At 48.8% G+C, this 19981-nt stretch overlaps 1 protein-coding gene across 1 annotated transcript in view; it reads right to left on the reverse strand.

Moving 5' to 3' along the window:
• MAPKAPK2 (MAPK activated protein kinase 2) overlaps positions 1-11753 on the reverse strand; it is a 49413-nt gene extending 37660 nt beyond the window's left edge. Inside the window, exon 1 of the mRNA XM_003272962.4 lies at positions 11156-11753. Coding sequence (XP_003273010.1) covers positions 11156-11434 — 279 coding nt within the window. The 5' untranslated portion in view covers positions 11435-11753. The remainder of the gene's footprint in view (positions 1-11155) is intronic.
• Between the last annotated feature and the right edge of the window lie 8228 nt (positions 11754-19981).

The raw sequence follows: 19981 nt of genomic DNA on the forward strand, positions 1-19981 counted from the left end.
TGTGTATAATGCACAGTGCCAAAATACTCTAGGATTCTTTTTTCAGAGACAGGGTCTCGCTCTGTCACCCAGGCTGGAGTGCACTGACATGATCATAGCTCACTGTAACCGTGACTTCCTGGGCTCAAGTGATCCTCCCACCTCAGCCTCCTAAGTAGCTGAGACTATGGGTATGTGCCACCACAGCTGGATAACCTTTTTAATTTTTTGTAGAGATGGGGTCTTGTTATGTTGCCCAGGCTGATATCGAACTCCTAAGTTCAAAAGATCCTCCCACTTGTCCTTCCAAAGCACTCACAGGCGTGAGCCACCATGCCTGGCCTGAGTTTTTTAATGAGGACATACAGTCACTACATGAAAATAAGAGGACACAAAAATAATGAAGATGTAGGTTTTCAAGGGATTTACAATCCAATCCGGTATCTAAAGAGGTGCCTTGCATTCCTGTGCAGAGTCTGGAAACAACATGCAGAAATGGCACCTTGAAAGGGGAAGGAAAAGAAGGAAGAACAGGTCATCAGCCTCAGACCTCAGGTGGCTGAAGGAGAGAATGTATTTGGTGTCTGCCATATCTTTGCATCTTTCAATGATACTTTTGTTCATGTCACTGATCTTTCTGGCAAAGAAATCGTCTGCCATGTGACTGGTGGGATGAAGGTGAAGGCAGGCCGAGATGAATCCTCACCACATGCTGCTATGTTGGCTGCCCGGGATGTGGCCCAGAGCTGGGTATCACTGCCCTACACATCAAACTCCGAGCCATAGGAGGAAGTAGAACCAAGACCCCTGGACCTGGGGCCCAGGTGGCCCTCAGGGCCCTTGCCCGCTCAGGTATGAAGATCAGACGGATTGAGGACGTCACCCCCAACCCCTCAGCACACACAGGAAGGGGGGTTGCCATGGTCACTGTGCACAGGAGTCCTCAAATATTTTCCGTTAATAAATTGCCTTCCTGTTAAAAAAGAGAGAGAGAGAGAGATGCCTTGCACATGGAGAAATGCACTTAGAGAAATAAAAGGTAAGAGTGTATCAGCAAGTTTGATGGGGAAGGATGGGAAGACCCACTTTTGGTGTGAAAGGCTCTGGAAAAGCAGCATCTGTGCAGGGTGGAACAGGTAGATATAGACAGGACGGGGGACAGGCATGGTACAGAGAAGATGCAGATGGATAGATGCTAAGGTGTGGGGGTGGAAAGCACAGTTCTGTTAAAGAAACAACACATATAAGCCATTTAAGCTGGGGAGAAAAAATAAGCATGTGTTCCCCCCCCCCCCCCGCAAAAAAAAAAAAAAAAAACAGATCAGGGCCAGATCTGGGAAAGATGTGGATATCTCATGTATTCTGCAGGCAAAGAGACCCACTGAAGGGCTTAAGCTGGGAAGCTACATGATCAGAGCTGGGCTCTGGGCAAACTAATCCCCCACTGCACGCCAAAGAATCATGGGGCAAGACCTTCCTTCCATAACTGAGGGTTCTCAGAGTTAGCCACATGTTTCAACCACCCATCCCACCCCCTACTACTCTCTATTCCTTCCCTCTCTGGTTACACCTCAAACCTAATTTTATTTTCTTTTAAAGAATCCGAGCCCAGGTAGCCAAATCAAATGCATAAAGTCAGGAGAGTTTGAGATCCAGGAGAGGGGGCACTGCCACCCTTCCTCCTCCTCTCTGTGAGCACAGGTCACTAGAGCACATCAGGGGAAGAGAACACAAAGGGTATGAAGTCACTAAGAGTCCCAGGTGGGCTCTGCTGGAAAGGACATGATGCTTGTGAGCCTGGCAGTCAGAGGGAATGACAGCACTTGGCGTGTCTGCAAGCGCAAGCGTTTCCAGGGCAGGTTACTACATATGCTCATTTTCTCCCTGTGGCCTCCCCATCTGCCAGAGATCTGGGTGCCTGTAAGGATGGAGAAGGCATGGGATGACCCCTCGCTGGGCTGTCCAACTCAGCTGTGCAGCCAGGCTGCTCTGAGCTGCAGGGCACATGCAGCCTCCTCATCAGGCCACCTGCATTCCTAGGATTCTCCAAGTTCCAGACACATGGCCTTTAGTGTCCAGGGCTCTCCCTGTAGGACCCTTTGAGCTCTGCAGAAGCCAAGCATGACGAGCAACCTGCAGATTCCTCACTTAGAGAGGCTACCCTTCTCCAGCTCCTGTGAAGCCTGGCCTTTAGAATCCTACTAACCTTCTTCTAGGAATCACAGAAGCCAAGGAAGGCAATCGGGATAGGGAAAGACAGAGGGTATGGCTATTCTGAGGACAGGGGCTCCTTCTGTCAGAGTTAAAAATAAACACTTAGCAACTACGCCCAACTCTTCCCCTGCACAGGCCAATGGGCCCTGGCAGATAAATCTTTCCTTGCAGAGGAAATGAGGCCCCGGGGGAGAGGCGGGAGAAGGAGGCCAGGGACACATGGTCAGAGTATGTAACTCTAGCTGAAGGCAGAGGGTTCCTCAGTCCTACGTCTTGGTTGTCATTGCCATCACTCTCCACCATACACCCCTTCCCCCAAATAAACCGTAATTCCCGAAAGCAGACATAGAGCCCTCCTAGGCCACGATTAGTATCAACACCTGTCTAGGGATTAGAAAAAAACAGAAAGAATACTAACGCCACGCTGAAGAACAGAATGCCAATGTCAGACTCTGCCCAGTATCTATCAGCTAAGCAGATATTCTAGCTACCTGAGCCCCTTTCCTCATCTTGCTCCACAAGTCTCCAGGATCCCTGGGGAGAAGAGGAAGAGGCCACACCTCCACGGACACACATCAATACTACAGTCAAGAGGTAGAAGAAACCCATGCACTCGGTGACATTCTGCATGTGGCTGAGCTGGAAGGGCCAGAGGTGCCATGGCCTGACTCAGGAAGGAGGTCCTGAGAGCCAGGGCCCAGTTACTCTTGGAAGCTGACAAGATGAGGTCACACTTTTGAATGTGGTAGCCCAAAGCCTCACACTGCGGAGGTGGAGAATAGAACGTAGCAACAGGGCAGGAGTACACGGTAGGTAGCATGCTCAGTGACAGGGCAGTCGGGTTGAAGGCCTGGGGCAGACTGCCCATGTGGGGCTGTCCTAGCATCCCTAGGTAACTCTGGCAAAGAGGCCTGCTTGGAGGTAAAACTGGAGGAAGCCAGGGCTGGAGGCGAGCACAGTAGAAGGTCTGATCCACTCTGATGAGCTTGGTCACTCTCCTTTTTGTCTAACCCTTTCCCTACTGGGGAATAAGCAGGACAGCTTCACAGAGCTTTCATACACACAAATCTAGACACCTGAAGACATAAAAACCATAGCACGTCTCCCAGCACTCAGAAGAGTGAATTAGCCCCAAATCACCTACCAAGCTCAGGCTGGAAGAGAAAGGGGCAAGCAGGGAGAATATCAGCAGAAAGTGAGAGAAACAGGTCAGCAGTGTGGCAGGAAGCACTGGGACAGCTAACAGGGCCTGGCTGTGAGGGGAGACTGCAGCAGTGGCAGGTTTATTTTTAGCTGTTGGGCAGAGGGGCTGAGTAACAGTTCTGGGCCCTGGGCAGGAGGCCAGGCTGCTAAGGTCCAGTGTGTACTGAGAGCCTCCTAACAATGTGGATCATTAAAATGGCAGCAAACGATCAACTCGATCTTCTCCCTGTAGACAAGCAGGAGGATAAGGAGCTCCACAGGAGGACGAAAGTGGAGGAGTCAGCAGGGGGACAGTCAGTAGATCTCCTGGTCAGCCCCTCCCCTCGGAGAGACTTCACCTTTGCTTCTGGTTCAAAAGAATCTTCATGGAGATGAGCCAGAGAGAAGGCATCAACAGTACAGCTCCCTCAGCTCCCTCATATGCTCTGAAACAGAAAAGGCTCCCATCGGGCCGCCACTAGCTTCCGCCTCTGGCTACCACTCTTCACCTCTCAGATGAGTCCTGGATGGACACTGGCCAGAGAGATGCTTGGAAACGTCCCTCAAGAATAAGATGCCCTTTCATATGACCCTTTTGGAGGGCTCAGGTTCCCAGGAGAAGGAGCAAACAGCTTGGCTGGTCTTGGAGGAGAACACCAGATACAAATATGGGCTGACCTTGGGGCCCTGTCCCAGCTCATTCTGGCACACAGAGGTGTTTACTGATCAGAGAATAAAGACCCCAAGAACCTTTCACTGCCAGAGACCCAGCCCAACTTTATGTCTCCTTCTACTGTGGCTTTCTTCCTCCTCCCACCAAACCTGACGGCCCAGCACACAGGACCCCACAGTCCAAACCTCCAGGACTGAAACAGCTGCTCTAGCCTCGCATGGGCAGGAAGAGGAGGAAAGAGAACAGACATCACCAGGCAACCCCTTTTCCTCCTGCTTCCTTGGATTCCTGATATCTCTTCTTACTTAGCCCTGTCTGAGGGACTGACGGTCACCTGAATGTAAATCCTAATTTCCTCATCAGCTCTGGGAATCAGTCCCCAACTCTAACCTAAGAACAACCCCTAATCCATAATTATACCTTTGGTGAATTAGAAGAAGGCACTCCTTTGAAAGAACCCAGCCACACACAAAGACAAAGCCGTGCAAGGGGACAGTGGCTAGACTTCAGCCTTCACTTAGCTCCTCAACCAGACCCCTGTGCACAGGGCACAGCCTGCACCAGAAATACAGTGGCCTTCAAATGCCCCGTAACTTGAAATGAGAAAGGAATCTCAAGTGGGGAATAGAGTTCCTCATCTCTACTTTGCACCACAACTAAACTATGATTCTTCTGATTTTAAGGAAAGAGAAGATGCACACCCTGCTAAATTACATAGTCTATCCTCTCTGCCGAGTCACCAGCTAGAACACTTTCTAAGTCTTCACACAAGAGAAGGAGCAGCTGGTCAGTGATGATTATTCATTAACTGGACACAGGCTGCCCTGGAGCCCGGCACTAAGCCTATGAAAGGGCATCTGTGCTGACCCAGATACTGCTGATGGTCAGACCCGGAGCAAGTCAGCAAGCTATCCTGCCTGCCCTCCACCTCTGGCCTGCAGCACCGCCTTCTACTGCCTCACCCTGCCGGTGCTCAAGGAGCTGCTCGAGCCGACCCTCTGTGCAATGAGGCCTGGAAAGTTTAGCTGACCTATTCAAGGTCATGTAACTTGTTAGCAGCATACAAACACTGGAACCTTTCTATTTATTTATGTACTTATTTTTGCTTTCTTATCTAGCACATAACCTATGGTAAGAAGCTCATCTCTACATATCTATATCTGTATATATATGTATATGTATATATATCTTAAAATACAAAATACCAGTATTTTCCTAAAAACTAGAAAAGGTACACAGCAATCTGATTTGGGTTCTATAACTGCCATACATTATTACGCTGTCCAGTGACATGGCCCCTTCTCTTCACCAATGCCCCCATTTACAAGGTAAACTATGTGGAAAGATCCTAGCTGATGCGTTAGTGGAGCTCAGTTTTGCTCCACCAGTTCTACAGTCTTCTAGTAACCAAAAACCAAAGGAGCCCAGACCAAGAGCAGGTCCCAAGGAATCAGGTCTCAAGATGTGGCTCGGATGCTGACACCACGTAAGACCTTGGACATGCCACTGAACCTTTCTGCACTGACCCAGCTTCTTCCTCAGTGATGTGCAAGGAGTCAAGAAAGATGACCAGGGAGTGTGGGTTCTAAGTTATTATGAAGTGTGGGTTGCTTTGCCACTGGGCCTCAAACCATTACCAAGAAAAGCTGCAGTCCCTGCAAAGAACAACTCTTCTCTGCCCATCCACCTCTCTCCAGGATGCAGAACCATCTGGAAAGATACAGTGCAGGGAAAAGAGGGGGAAAAGAGACCTCACATGACCCTTGGCAGGGCCTGAAGTAGAGGAAAGGTAGGAGAATAGAGTGAATCCTGCACCACAGACATCACGCCACCAGGAAGAACCCCAGCTCAGAGCATGGCAAGGCTGCTTCGGAACTGGGCAATGGCTCAGACGCAGACGACTGTGCCCTGCTCTTCCCCATCTTGGCTGACATTCCTCCTGGCGCCCACTCAGCACACTCCTGGGCTCTGGGTAACAGGAGCTTTGGCCCCTCCCCTAGCCCAAGGATTAAGTTTGCCTCCAGCAGTTCTGAGGCTGGGCTCTTCCGGACCCTCGTCCCAATCCCCTGTACCTGCTTCATAAGAAAAATCATCAACTGTGGATGGCCCAACCTCTCAGGTCCCAAGTAGTAGAAACATCACAGATTCCAATACCTTCCTCCTCCCACAAAGGGGTCCTTTTGTTTCCTAGACACCCACCAATATTTGGCCCTAAGGCCCAGGAACTGCTTGTCTCTCCCCTCCTGTCAGCCATTGATCCCATATCTTAGCTGGAGATTGTCTCCAAGCTCAGTCAAAGCCCAGAATTCACGAGTAAAAAAGGACAATAAGCTGACCCAGCTTCGATCCTGCCTCAGTGGATGCCAAGGGCCCTGCTGCAGGAGCCAGGGGTCAGGGCTAGGGCCAGGAGGGACAGGATCTCTGAAACCAGAAACCTGACCCTTCCCTCATAATTCTGCAAGCCCAGCCTCAATGATTCCTAACCTTTTTTGACACCTTCATGCCCCTCAAACACTTTAAAGCCTGCTTTGACACAAAATGAGTTAGCTTCAATTTTGAGCCACCAATCCCTGACCACTCTGACTTCCTGTTCCTACCCTCAGTTCTAGCCAGGCCAATGTCACCACACCTCTCACAGACTTGCTCACTCCTCAGAGACACAGCCATGTCCACTGACCCCAGCTGGAGCCTCCCTTAGCTCCTGGAGTCACCACAGATTCCCCTCTTTCAAAGCTCCTCTATTCCCAGCCACACGATTTAGCTCCCAGACCAACAAAGTCTAGGAGAGCTTTCTACAAGGATGAAAATGTTCTTCTGCACTGTTCAATTCAATAGCCATTAGCCACATGTTTACTGAACACTTGAAGTGTGGCTAGCAACTGATTTTTCAAATTTAATTTAGTTTAATCCATTCATGTTAATTAATTTTAATTTAATTAGCTATGTGAGGGTAGTGGCTACCAGATTGGACAGTGCAGCCCTAGCCTACATGTGTTAATTTCACCTTCTCTAAATAAGTTTCTTGACTCAAAATTTTACAGGCCATTTTTTACATGTGTATCCTCCATGCAACTAAGCTTATGACAGATACTCAGCAAACTGTTACCTACCTGTAACCATATTGCATCTAAAAGAGGCTGGCTTGGTCAATGAAATTTTCCTAACCTTGTGACAACTCCAGCAAACTCCAGTTTGGGACACTGCCTCTCACCTAGCCACACTAACTGTCTTGCCCTCCACAGGTACACAGCATGAGGTATGCTGGAAAGCAGATGGTGCCTGTACTGTGGGGATGTGGGAGCTCTGGCATTTCCCTCCAACAGCATCCAGAATAATCATGAGGCTCCAATCATCTCCCCTTCACCAGAACAAAGGAAGCCACATCGCAGTGGCACTTCCACGACCTAGGGAGAGAGGACTGCTGGAGAAAGGAAAGGAAAAGAAACTACAGGACCTTGTTTTCTCTAATCCACGCAATGGAAAGATACACAGAGATAAGTTACGACAACATTCTATGTTTTATAAAGCAGTAACATGCTTCACCTAATCAGAGTTGCACAGCAGAGAAGAACAATGACACAGTCTTTAATTAAATTTGTTGAGCTAACACCTAAGGGTCACCATGACACAGTGAAGCAGTAAGCAGCTGAGGAACCCTCCCGGGGGATACAACTAATTAATACGCAAATGGGTTGAGACTAGGTGTCCTTATCAAAGAAATAATAGAGGCTGGGCGTGGTAGCTCACGCCTGTAATCCCAGCACTTTGGGAGGCCAAGGCGGGCGGATCACGAGGTCAGGAGATCAAGACCATCCTGGCTAACACAGTGAAACCCCGTCTCTACTAAAAATACAAAAAATTAGCCGGGCATGGTGATGGGCGCCTATAGTCCCAGCTACTCGGGAGGCTGAGGCAGGAGAATGGCGTGGACCTGGGAGGCAAAGCTTGCAGTGAGCCAAGATCATGCCACTGCACTCTAGCATGGGCGACAGAGCAAGACTCTGTCTCAAAAAAGAAATAATAGAATTCCCATGTTCTTGTACAAAAAATAGTAAGTAAGGTGTCTATCAAATACTCTCTTAAAAGGGGGAAGGAGTGGTTTAAAAAAAAAGCATGGAGCTACTGTTGAAGTTCCCCTCCAACTCTGGGGACTGTGCTCAGGAGCGGCAAATACCCACCCAGCCCCCTTCGCTTGTCAGTCAGGGCCTGAGGTGACAAAACAGCCCCTCACGCTGGAGGCACCCTGGAGCAGCAGGTGGCCATGTGCCTGAGCCTGTGGCTCAGTTAGGAAGTAAGTGGGAAGAAGCCTGAGACTGGGAGTCAGGCAACCTGGGTTCCAATCCTGCCTCTGCCAAGGTACCATGGCTATGGTACCTTGAGCAAGTTACTCCCTCACTCTGGGCCTTGGTTTTCTCTTCTGCAAAATGAGGGGGCTGGACAAAATGACCTCTCAAGTCCCTTGCAACTCTGACTGGAAGCATGACTCAGAACTTAGCAAAAGGAGCCAGGAGAGATGGTGAGGTGAAGTCAAAGCACCCACCAAAAGCATTTAAATGGGAGCTCTCTGAGGTGGAGGGAGAGAAGCAGCAGGGTGAGCTGGGACTGGTTTTCAAACGCTGATTTCACTTAACAGGGCTAAGAGGTCACCGACTATAGGCAGAGAGAAGAGCATCTAAGCAGCTGCCAGCTCCCATCAACTCTCAGGGCTGCAACATAGCAGACTTCTGAACCCCAGCAGAGGCTGGGCTACTGCCCTCCAGCTCTGCCCTAGCCCCCCAGCACTGGCCTCGGCACACTGCAGAATAGAGGTCTCCTCCCCTTTTCTCAGGCACTTTCCCAAGGGGGTAATCCCTCTTGCCCCACTCCATCTTCCTCTCCTGCTTTATAATCACGAGACTTCCGGTTTTGAAAACCATTTCACTACTCAGCACCTGAGGTTAATCAAAATTCAAGATCTAGAAATCTCTTTGGTGTGTGTCTCTGGAACAGCGTTCTTTGAACCAGATTCCCCCCACAGCTGTAATTATGTCTCAGCCAATATTTGGATATGGAAGTGCTGTTAACACTGCTGTCAGTCTCCAAATGCCTTGTCTCTCCTTTCCTCCTCCATTATTAAGTTTTAACACAAAGACGTGTGTTGGAAATCCACAATTTAACAGTTGAGTCAACTTAAAAGATCTGGGAGCAGGCTGCCTGTCAAAACAGACTGACTTCACTCTTCACCCACTTCTAACCTGAGAGGGATAAACTATGAGTGTTATTTAACAAGCTGCTGGATTTTTCCTTCCAAAACTACTCAAAGTAGAAAAATATCTAAACCTCTCTCCTGTTAGTTACAAGAGAAATCTGAATTGCCACTCAAAAGCATTTTATACAATGATTTTGTGCGTGTGTCTATTAAACAGAATACAGAGCAGAAGTTGGGAGCTTTTGTTCTGAAGTCTTTACATAATATTCCAAATATCCAAGAGAATGAACAGCCAGTGTCCCCAAACTACTAATGGGTGAAGGCAGATGGTGTCTCAGAGGGGACAGCAAACACTCCTGTAAAGACCGTCTGTCACTTCCTCAATGATACAGGTTAACTGTGGTCAAACTGTATTCACCCAACTCCAGTCCCCAAGGTCAGAGCCATGCTCAATCCAAACAACTCCTCCTCCTCCTTTCCCTTCAGTTATGAGTAGGGAAAGAGAAGTCTAAGGCACAAATATTGAAGTGTTGAAGATACTTATCCCCTCTCTAACAGTCAACACTAAACAACAACCGAGATCCCAGAGCAATAACTTACAGTAGAAAGCAAAGCACTCTGACAGGGTTGAGTATGAGACCAGCAGGAAAATAATTCTAGAGGCCTTAAAATCTAGAAATGGAACATGCTTGCCCCGTACAACCCCGAAGTACTGGTGTTTTTTTTTAAAACATCTGATCGTATATTCCAATAGTTCCACCCATACCACATTTCTGAGTTTTGTACTTGATAACTGAAATACAGCTCGCTGTGGGGGCTGAAGGGGAAGAGAAAAATATAACACAGGAAGTATTTTTCTCCTCCTCCAATCATTGAGACACCCCAGGGGAAACAGACCTGAGGTGTCACCTTTAGAGATTGGTTTGACGTGAAACCCCTGTGAGAGGAAAACCTTGTTGGTGACCCTGCAAGACCGGTTCACACTTCACTGGGGACCCACCCATCTCATGAGACCTCCCAGTCCATTGTGTTTAACTTCTGAAGTCGATATTCTCACTTGAATCCTTATTCTCCCCCACCACCACACCCCTTAAAGAAAGAAAAGGGATGGGCTCCCCCGGCTCAAAAATAATGTTTCCTCAGACTGCCCATCACGGCGCGAGTCCAGGACAGCAAGTGGCCCTCTCCAGGAGGCGGAATCGGCACGGGCCCGGCCGCGGGTTACACACTCGGTTCACAATGATCAGCCGGGCCGCGGACACCACCGGCCTCTCCCGCGTGGGCGTGGGAGGGGGCCAGCTCCGGGATCCAAACAATCCCGCCCCCGCAGCCGGGGGACTCCCAGGACCCTCCCGCCGCACACCTCCTGGCCGGCGCGCCCCAAGGCGGCCCGGCTGCCCTCGCGAGGCTCGGGGAAGTGAAATCACACATTCCGGCTCCCAAATAAGGAGCGAGGCTAAATAAACCTCTGCGCTCCGACTTCTCCAAACCAACCGACCAACCGGCTCAATGAGTAATGGGCCTTTTGTGCCCGCAGAGAAAGAAAAAGGAGGGAGGAGAGGACAGGGAACCACCACCCCCAAAATCACTTCCTTGAGATGGAGTGAAATTAGCAGAAGTCGCGAAGCCAACCGTTCCGACTCGGCTGGATCCCGCTCAAACCCCAAAATGGCAGGGTCCCCTGAGTCCCCGGAGCGGGTCCCAGGGCTCCCGCCCGGGAGCGGCCGGAAGCAGTCAGGGAGGCAAGGGCGCTGGGACCCGCCGCCCGCGCCGCACTCGGCACCCCCGGCCCGGCCGCCCCGCCCCGCCCCGCCCCGCCGCGGCCACCCCTCCGCCCCGCGCCGCGACCGGCACCCGACGCCGTGGAGCTCCAGGGCCCGGGACCCGCCCCGCCTCCCCTGCCCGGATCCCAGACCTACTTTGAGGGCAAATTTCTCCTGGGTCCTCTTGTTGAAGATCTGCAAAACTTTCCCGTTGATGCCCAGCCCCAGGACCTGGCTGGTGACCTTGTAGTCATCGATGATGGCGTTCTTCTTGATCTGCAGGCCGGACTTGACGTGGAACTGCGGGAACTGCTGCGGGGGCGGCGGCGGCGGCTGCGCCGGGGGGTGCGGCAGGGCAGGGGCGGGGGGCTGCGGTGGCGGGGCCGGGGCGGGGAACGGCACCGGCGGGCTCTGGCCCTGAGAGTTGGACAGCATGGTGCCCGGGGGCGCGGGGGCACAGGCGGGGGTGCCCGCGGCCGCCCCCTCCTCCGGCTCCGGGTCCCCTCCCCGCCGCCCCCCGACCGGCTGCGAAGTTCGCTCCGGGCTGGAGCCGGCTTCCCCGACCCGGCCCGGCTCCAGGCTCGGCGGGTCGCGGGGCTCCGTGGGTCCCGCCGCGCGCCGCGGGCGCCCACCGGCCCGGCGCCCTCCCTCCCTCCCCCCGGGGGCCTGGCGCTCTGGGGACCGCGGGGCGGCGGGGGCCCGGCCGGGGGGAAGCGGCCGCGCGACAACGTACCCAGCCCCGGGCGGGCGGCCGCGTCACAGCCTCGTCTGCGTCCGGGGCCGGTCCTTAAAGGGGAGGGGCGGGGGGGGGGGGCGGGGCCCGGGGAGGCGTGGTGTGGGGGGAGGGGCGGGCCTTAAAGGGGAGGACGCGCGGTGCCGGGAGCTGGGAGGACCGCTGAGTAGGCTGGGGGCTGCTGCCTGGGGGACAGAGAGAGGGGACGAAGAAATCCTAGTTCTTAACCAAGGCCATGCAAAGGGAGAGGGGAGGCGTGTCAAAGGAGCTGCATAATTCAGATGGAAAATCCACTCCTCTCCAATTGTCTGGGCCTCTTAGCGGCAGTGAATTGGGAGACGGGTGTATTTCCAAGGAAAGGGATGGCTCATAGGTATCCAGCTAGATGAGACCTCGGGGCGGGGTGGGGGGGTGGGTGGGGGGGAGCTGGAATCACAAGGGTCATTCATCCCAGGAAAAGGTGTGAGCCAAAGGCGGGCGTATTAAATATTTCCCTAACTTCAACGTTTTCCTCTGAGGTTTTTTGCATCTCTTTTCTCATTAATTTATTGTTTTTCAGTAAAGACGTATTATTGTGTAACCAGGAGCACTTTAGTAATTATACCTTTGAACATGTTTTCATGTAAATAAACTAAAAAGAATACAGGGTGGGAAGAGGATGGGTTGAGATTGGGGCCACCTGAATTCCCGCCATCCTTTGCCACGGATTGGCTGTGTGGGGCTGAGCAAGCCTTGCACCTCTCTCTCCGTGGGAAGAACAGCGAGACCTTTTCAAAGGTTGTGGGCGGAGTCAGAGGAGATAACGAAACTGAAGGGGAGGCCTTGGGGAATGCTTCTGATTTCTGATGTGGAAAAATTAGTCCGTAAGAAGTGGGTTAGCCCAGTGTATCTCAGGAAAAGCCCAGGGATCTAGCTGGACCCTGCATAGAAGCTGCCAGGAGGCCTCCACACACATTCTGATGGGGTTCGAGATGACCAAGTACATCCCTGCCGACCTCCTCCCACCTCTGACTGGCAGAACATTTGAGAAATGGCAAGCGACCCAGACAGGTGAACACAAAACCTCAGCTTAAGTCTTGGTAAGTCCACTTAGAGAATGAGGCTTGACCTATGGCCACACATGCCCCCTAATAGGTCCTCCAAAACCCCAGAGAGAAGACAACACCTCCAGAAGGGGCCCTTGGGGATAGAACTTAGGTAGGTAAGGGACAAGTGCCAATGTCTCTTCCCTCATTCACCTTTCCCAGAAGATGCTTGTGGAGGCAGGAATGAGGGGGAGGAGTGAGGGGTGGGAGTTACCCTCCCAACGCTGTCCTTTCCTGGGGCAGGCAGGGCTCTGTGGGCTAAGGGGAGACATGGTTCCCCCAACACAAACATATGCTCTTCTCAAGCAGCATCTGCTTAGCTCCATGTACAAGGTGCCATGCTCAGCCCTGCAGCGGTGGATGGTGTTATCTGGTGGGGAAGAAGACAGATACCAGTGGCACAGAGAGGATGGCAGACACCTTCCTAGGAGCCAGAAGCACAGGGATTCTCTTCTGTCTGCAGCAGCCAGCAGCTTCCTCCAGAGTCTACAGGATAGATATGGTTAGACAGCTCCCCAGATGCCCCTGACTCTTCAAAGACAAAGACACTACCTCAGGCCACCGGGATGGGAAAACACCTTCACTCCACCACTTCTATAGCACTGCTATCACCTCCCCGAAGCACGCACAGGAGATGCCCAAGGACAAGAGGAACGCAGAGGTGGGAAGGTGGAAGGTTCCAGCTGCTCAGGCTGTGGTCTGGGGCTGCTCTGGAGTCTTGAGTTGGTCTTTTTTTTCTTTGCAGAGTCACTGGAGGCTCCCTATGGCTTGGTGTTGAGGTATCACCTGCTTTTCTCCACAAAGCTAGAAAGAGAATAACTTCCTTCTGCCTTTTCAGAGGCAGCAAGGCACAGTGGTAAGATGACAGGATCTAGAGACAAATGAGCCGAAGACAAGGCTGTCCTCCAGCTGGGTTACCTTGACAAGACATGTAACATCTCTCCATAGCTGAAAAAGAAAAGAGAAAAACAACAAAATCTACTTTCAGGGCTGAGAGAGAATAAAATGAAATAGTAATTATGAGAACACATCCTAAAGTATAAACTATACATTATCATGAAATATTAAATATCACCATTATTTAGACATTGCTGGTTTGCTCCTCTGCTCTGTGCTCATGGCCTGCGGATCTATTCCTGATATCAAAGCTGCTTTCCTACCTAGCTGGAGTTCCGGGGAGATGGTGAGGCCCGATGATCTAGGAATAACAGGACAACTGAATTCCCACCTGAGAGTCCTCTCGGAGTTGCAAGAGCCAAATAGGCCTAGGGGCACACAGGGACTCTGAGGGTACATACATAGTGGATAGAGATTATATGAACTGCACACACATCACCAGAAAACATACACATATATGAACACAACACATAAGCACAGCGTGCCATGTAAAAGAATAAACGCCTAGTGGATGAATAATTGAGGAGTGAGATGTGCTAAATGCAGAAGCACTTGCCAAGAGATCCTGAGTCTTAAGTTCCATTCTGATACTGACTCGCTATGTAACCTCATGAGAGCCCCTTGCTCTCTCAGTTCCTTCCTTTTTATCTGCAAAATAGTGACAATAACATCTGCCTTGCCTACTTTGTAGGGCTTGTGCAAGGATAAAATAAAATACTTTCCTACAGGAAGCAGTCCAAAGTCCTATTTGTGTAACACCAGGCTCTTAGCCATCTGTAATGAACTACTTAATAAACAGTTTTTATGGATGTGTAAAAGCACTTCAAAACTTGAAAGTCTATGCAAATAGAAAGTACTATTTTTGTCTACTATTAACATGCAAACACATATGCCATGCAATATAGTACACACAAAGACAATTTAAGGACCTCAGGTACATAGAAATGGATTAATTATAATCCTTGATTCATGACACACTCTCGTCATTGGATCATTGATCCATGCAGCTCCACTTTTATTGTTAGTTAATAATTATTTTTAATAATGCAGTAAGCACCTGTGAATCCACTACCCAAAATAGAAACTAGAACTTTGACAATAATGTACATCTAACTAGATGATTCCTCCACACACACTCCCCCAATCCCTCCATTTTCCTGGCCCAATACCCCATCATCCTGAGTCCTATGTTCACCCTTCCCTTGCTTTCCTTTTTATATAGTTTTATTTCATGAAGGCATGTTCAAAGGTATCATACAAGATGAAACTCAAATCATCTTAAAAGGGAGGCGGCCATGGGTGACGTTAGCAGCAAGACCATGTTAAAATAAGAAAATGCCTTGTCATAGTTTCAAAGTGTTCCTCACCTTCTCATGATGATGGTGATGTTGATGATGATGATGATGATGACAATGTTTGCTGAGTGCTTCCTGAGTGCCTAGCACTGTGCTCATCCCTCTACCTGCATTGTCTCATTTAAATCTCATGACAATCCGTGGCTGAGATTGCTAATTGGGTGGGCTAATACCTTTTTTTCCTCTCTTTGATAGTAAAGAGCCCCCCATATTTAGCTAAGCACAAGACTGCCTGGAATAAAAATTACATTTCCCACTTGAGCAGCCTCCATTATAGCCGGTTACATTCATAAGATTAAGTTATAACCAATGACTTGTAAATGGAACTGGTTTATGGAAAGAAGTAGGTCTTTCTTCTTCTCCTTCTCTTTTTTCTTTCCTGCTGGCTGGAATAAAAATTTCACAGCTGGAGCCATCTTGGATGGTGAAGTGGAGGTTACAGGTTGAGGAAGACAGAACAAAAGGACAGAAGGAGTCTGTATACTGGTGAGCCTGGATCCATCATATCAGCACTGAACCACCTACCCAGACTTTTATATGAAAGAGCAATAAATGGCCTTCTTGTTGAAGTAACTGATGGTCTAGGTTTTCTATCATTCACAGCCAAACCTTATCCTACTCTTATACAGCACTATGAGGTCTGTACTGTTATCCTTATTATCCTTACTTATCTGTTGTATAAACAAGAAAACTGATTCCCAGAGAAATTAAATAACTTTCCCAGAGTCATTCCACTAGCCAAGGACAGGACCCAAGTCTTTCTGACCCAAAGTCCATGCTCATGGTCCTTACTGTAGATCCTGAGCAGAGATACACTCACATATCCTTCTTAATGGCAGAAATACGGTATCTGCTATTTCTGGGCAGGAATTGCCTGAAGAGGTATGGGCTATTCTTTCCATTTTAGAGCAACATAAATTTTCCACACCTCAATTTCCTTCCATCTTGGCCTAATCTGTTACAGAATATAGGTCTGTGTTAATTTGCATGACTGGGTTATATGATAGGATACACTGTGACAATCTTTTTCTTCAAGATTCCCCCACCCAGCCTTCACACCATCAGGGAGTAAAAGTTTCCTGTTTTACTATGACGTGGCATTATGAACGAGTAACAGAGGGTGGAAATTTATGGAGGTGGATCTCTTGGAAATTTTCAGCTAACACTCTCTTGATGAGAGAGGATCATCCACAGGCTGGCGGATCTGCGCATGAACACAGATAAAGCAGCCTTTTTATCCACTGCTAGTACCGCAAACAAAATATTGCAAGAAGGAGCATGATTTACAGAAGAAGCTCTATCCACTAAAAACCCACCTTTGGAAAGAAAAATGGCTTAGAGCCAGAGAGAAATAGTCTTCATGTCATAGGCTAGTATTTCTGTGATAAAATGAGAAATTCCCCCAAAGCAAAAGTGACAGATATATATACATAAGACTCATTAGTCACAAAAATTTCTGACCCAGAAAATGACCTCAAAATATTGGTCAGGATGGCCTCTATCATCCCTCCTATCTTAGCTCTCTCCGAAGGTGTTAACGGCTGCCTCACAGAAAGGAATTCTACCCAAAGCAAGTGCCATTGGTAATGCCTTATTTAAGACATCCCAGAGGGGAAAAATCCTTCCCCTACCCACGGTGCCCTCGATGCCCTCATCTGCACTTCATCCTTTGATAGTTTAATGCCACGGCAGGGAACAGCTGGGGCAGTGGCAAAGAATGAGAATAGAAAGAGAAAGAAGGAAGTACCCAAAGGGGAACAGAAACTTCACCTCTGCACATTAACAGACATAATGTGGTCCAAAGGGACTACAAATGAGAGTAATTAGGACTACAGTATGCCCAATTCTTTTTTTTTTTTTTTTTTGAGATGGAGTCTTACTTTGTTGCCCAGGCTGGAGTGTAATGACGCGATCTTGGCTCACTGCAACCTCCATCTCCTGAGTTCAAGCAATTCTCCTGCCTCAGCCTCCCGAGTAGCTGGGATTACAGGCAACTGCCACTATGCCTGGCTAATTTTTGTATTTTTAGTAGAGACAGGGTTTCACCATGTTGATCAGGCTTTTCTCGAACTCCTGACCTCAGGTGATCTGCCCGCCTTGGTCTCCTAAAGTGCTGGGATTACAGGCGTGAGCCACTGCACCCGGCCAGGATGCCTAATGCTAAATCCACAGTTTACAATGGGAAATGTAGGGAAGAGAGGCAAATATCCACCTGTATTCAAGAAGGCTTCCAAGGCTGTTGTCCTTGTATTAAAAGCATTGCCCTCCGACCTAGCTTATATCTGGCATAACAGTTGCTACTTAGATGAGTAACAGCCTGGACAATGATTGGGAAAGGAGGAAAGGAAAGGGGGAACTATCTAGGAACACAGTCAAGGTGGGTCAACCAAAAGGATCATCAGGTTCTTACCTGGTGACCTGGTGATGCCTGGATTTTTCTCCCTTGCTTAAGATAAGTAAATGAAAGTGGAAGGGTAGAAAAGGTAAAGGAGAGATATACACATGCGTATGTCGAATGGGTAGAGATTTCCTAAGGGTATAATGATCCATAGCTTCACATGAGAACATAACTTTGAGGCAGCAGAGCATGGTGGAATCAAATCCTGGGTTCTAATCCCACCTCATCATTCACTACTATACTTAACTGCACTTCATTGTACTGTTTGTATAATGAAGGATGAAATAATCTTCCCTATATTAAATACAGGAGTGACATTTTCAATGGTTTCTGGCACATAGTACTTGGCCTCTATAAATGTGAGCAGTTACTATGCAACAGGTACTTTCATACTAACCATCTCATTCAATCTTCTCAACAATGCTCTAAGTAGTAGTATTTCTGGTATTTTGATCACTGAAAACGCTGTGGCTCAGAAAGGTTAAATAGCAGCCAGTCATCACACAACTAGATGGGGAAGATCTGTTTCCACATGTGTCAGAGCCTATGTTCCTAAATGCTCTTGAAAGTGGTCCAGCTACCTGACACCTGCCAGGCCGACCTGGGGAAGCCATCCCAGCCTGTGTGCATGGCTCAAGAGAAGGAGATAGTCTGCAACTGCAACTTGCTCAGAGCTTCCAGAGACTGTCCCTACCACTAAGACAGACAGTTAAAGGCAATGAATAGAGTCATTTGAGCATTAATGGGTTTGGAATCTTAGCATTTGTAAACTTTTGAGGAAGTACCCAAATATTCGAGGTATATGTGAGATAATTTATGTAGTATATGTGTATTGTATATACATATATACATACACACTATATATATACATACTATATATACACTATATATATACATATATATACACTATATATACATATATACACACTATATATATACACTATATATACATATATATATATATACACACTGTATTTTGTTTTGTTTTTGCTCATTCCATGACAGATCGAAGGAGGACCTAATTTTTCCTCCCACATTTCTTATGAAGTGGTGAAAACTACAACATTGTAGAGACAAAAGGGACATGTACAGATAGATCTGTACCTTTCCTCCAAAGACCACCTCTACACCGTCATATAGACAGGTAGGTGTGTGACTTTAAAAACTAGGCTCTCAACCCAGGTGCAGTGGCTCATGCCTATAATCTCAGCACTTGGGGAGGCTGAGGCAGGTGGATCACTTGAGATCAGGAGTTTGAGGCCAGCCTGGCCAACATGGCAAAAACCTGTCTCTACAAAATATACAAAAATTAGCCAGGCATGGTGGTGCGTGCCTGTAGTCTCAGCTACTAGGAAGGCTGAGGCAGGAGAAATCACTTGAACCCAGGGGACGGAGGTTGCAGTGAGTGGAGATCACACCATTGCACTTCAGCCCTGGCGACAGAGTGAGACTCCATCTCAAAGAAAAAAAAAAAAAGAAAGAAAAGAAAAAGAAAAACTAGGCTCTCAGAACTTCTGGTGCACATTTATTGTACCACGAGATTGTACACTGGGTGCAGTGGCTCATGCCTATTATCCCAGCACTTTGGGAGGCCAAGGCAAGAGGATCACTTGAGACCAGGAGTTCAAGACCAGCCTGGGAAAAAAAGCAAGACCTTGTTTCCACAAAAAAAAAAAAAAAAAAAAAAAAATAGCTGGGGATGGTGGCAGGAGCCTGTAGTCCCAGCTACTCAGGTGGCTGAGGTGGGAGGATTGCTTGAGCCTAAAAGGTTGAGGCTACAGGGAATTGTGATGGCATCATGATTGTCCCACTTAACGGACAACAGGAGCCCTCCTGACCCAGGGAGGTCAACAGAGGCAGGCCCTCTGTGCTATTTGGTTAGCCTTGTATTTGGGAGCTGACAGGGAGGGAATGGGGCACTGCCAGCACCATGGTACCCAGGATTCTCCTAGATGGGTGCCAGACACTACTTCCATATTGTGTAATACACAATAGGCATTGTGCATTGATCTTAGTACTTTTGTTTCTTTTTTGAGACTGAGTCTTGCTCTGTTGCCCAGGCTGGAGTGCAGTGGCACGATCTCAGCTCACTGCAACTTCCGCCTCCCAGGTTCAAGCGATTCTCTATCTTGTGCCTCAGCCTCCCAAGTAACTGAGACTACAGGCGCATGCCACCACACCAGGCTAATTTTTGTATTTTTAGTACGGACAGGGTTTCACCATGTTGGCCAGGCTGGTCTCGAATTCCTGACCTCAAATGATCTCCCTGCCTCGGCCTCCCAAAGTGCTGGGATTACAGGCGTAAGACACCATGCCCAGCCACAGTTTGTTTCTTTAAAAACATTTCTCTCCTTTGTATTCTAAATTCTTATATTTATAAAGTGTGTTGAAGTTTGCACAACACTTTCACATATATTACCAATAGCTCCCTATTGACCAAAGTCCAAAACCTGAGAGGAATTTCTAGCCCTTAAATCTGCCTCTCGCCTTACATCTTGACATCCTCCCGTGCAA

Source organism: Nomascus leucogenys, chromosome 5 (genome assembly GCF_006542625.1).
Source record: "Nomascus leucogenys isolate Asia chromosome 5, Asia_NLE_v1, whole genome shotgun sequence".
Taxonomy (NCBI): domain Eukaryota; kingdom Metazoa; phylum Chordata; class Mammalia; order Primates; family Hylobatidae; genus Nomascus; species Nomascus leucogenys.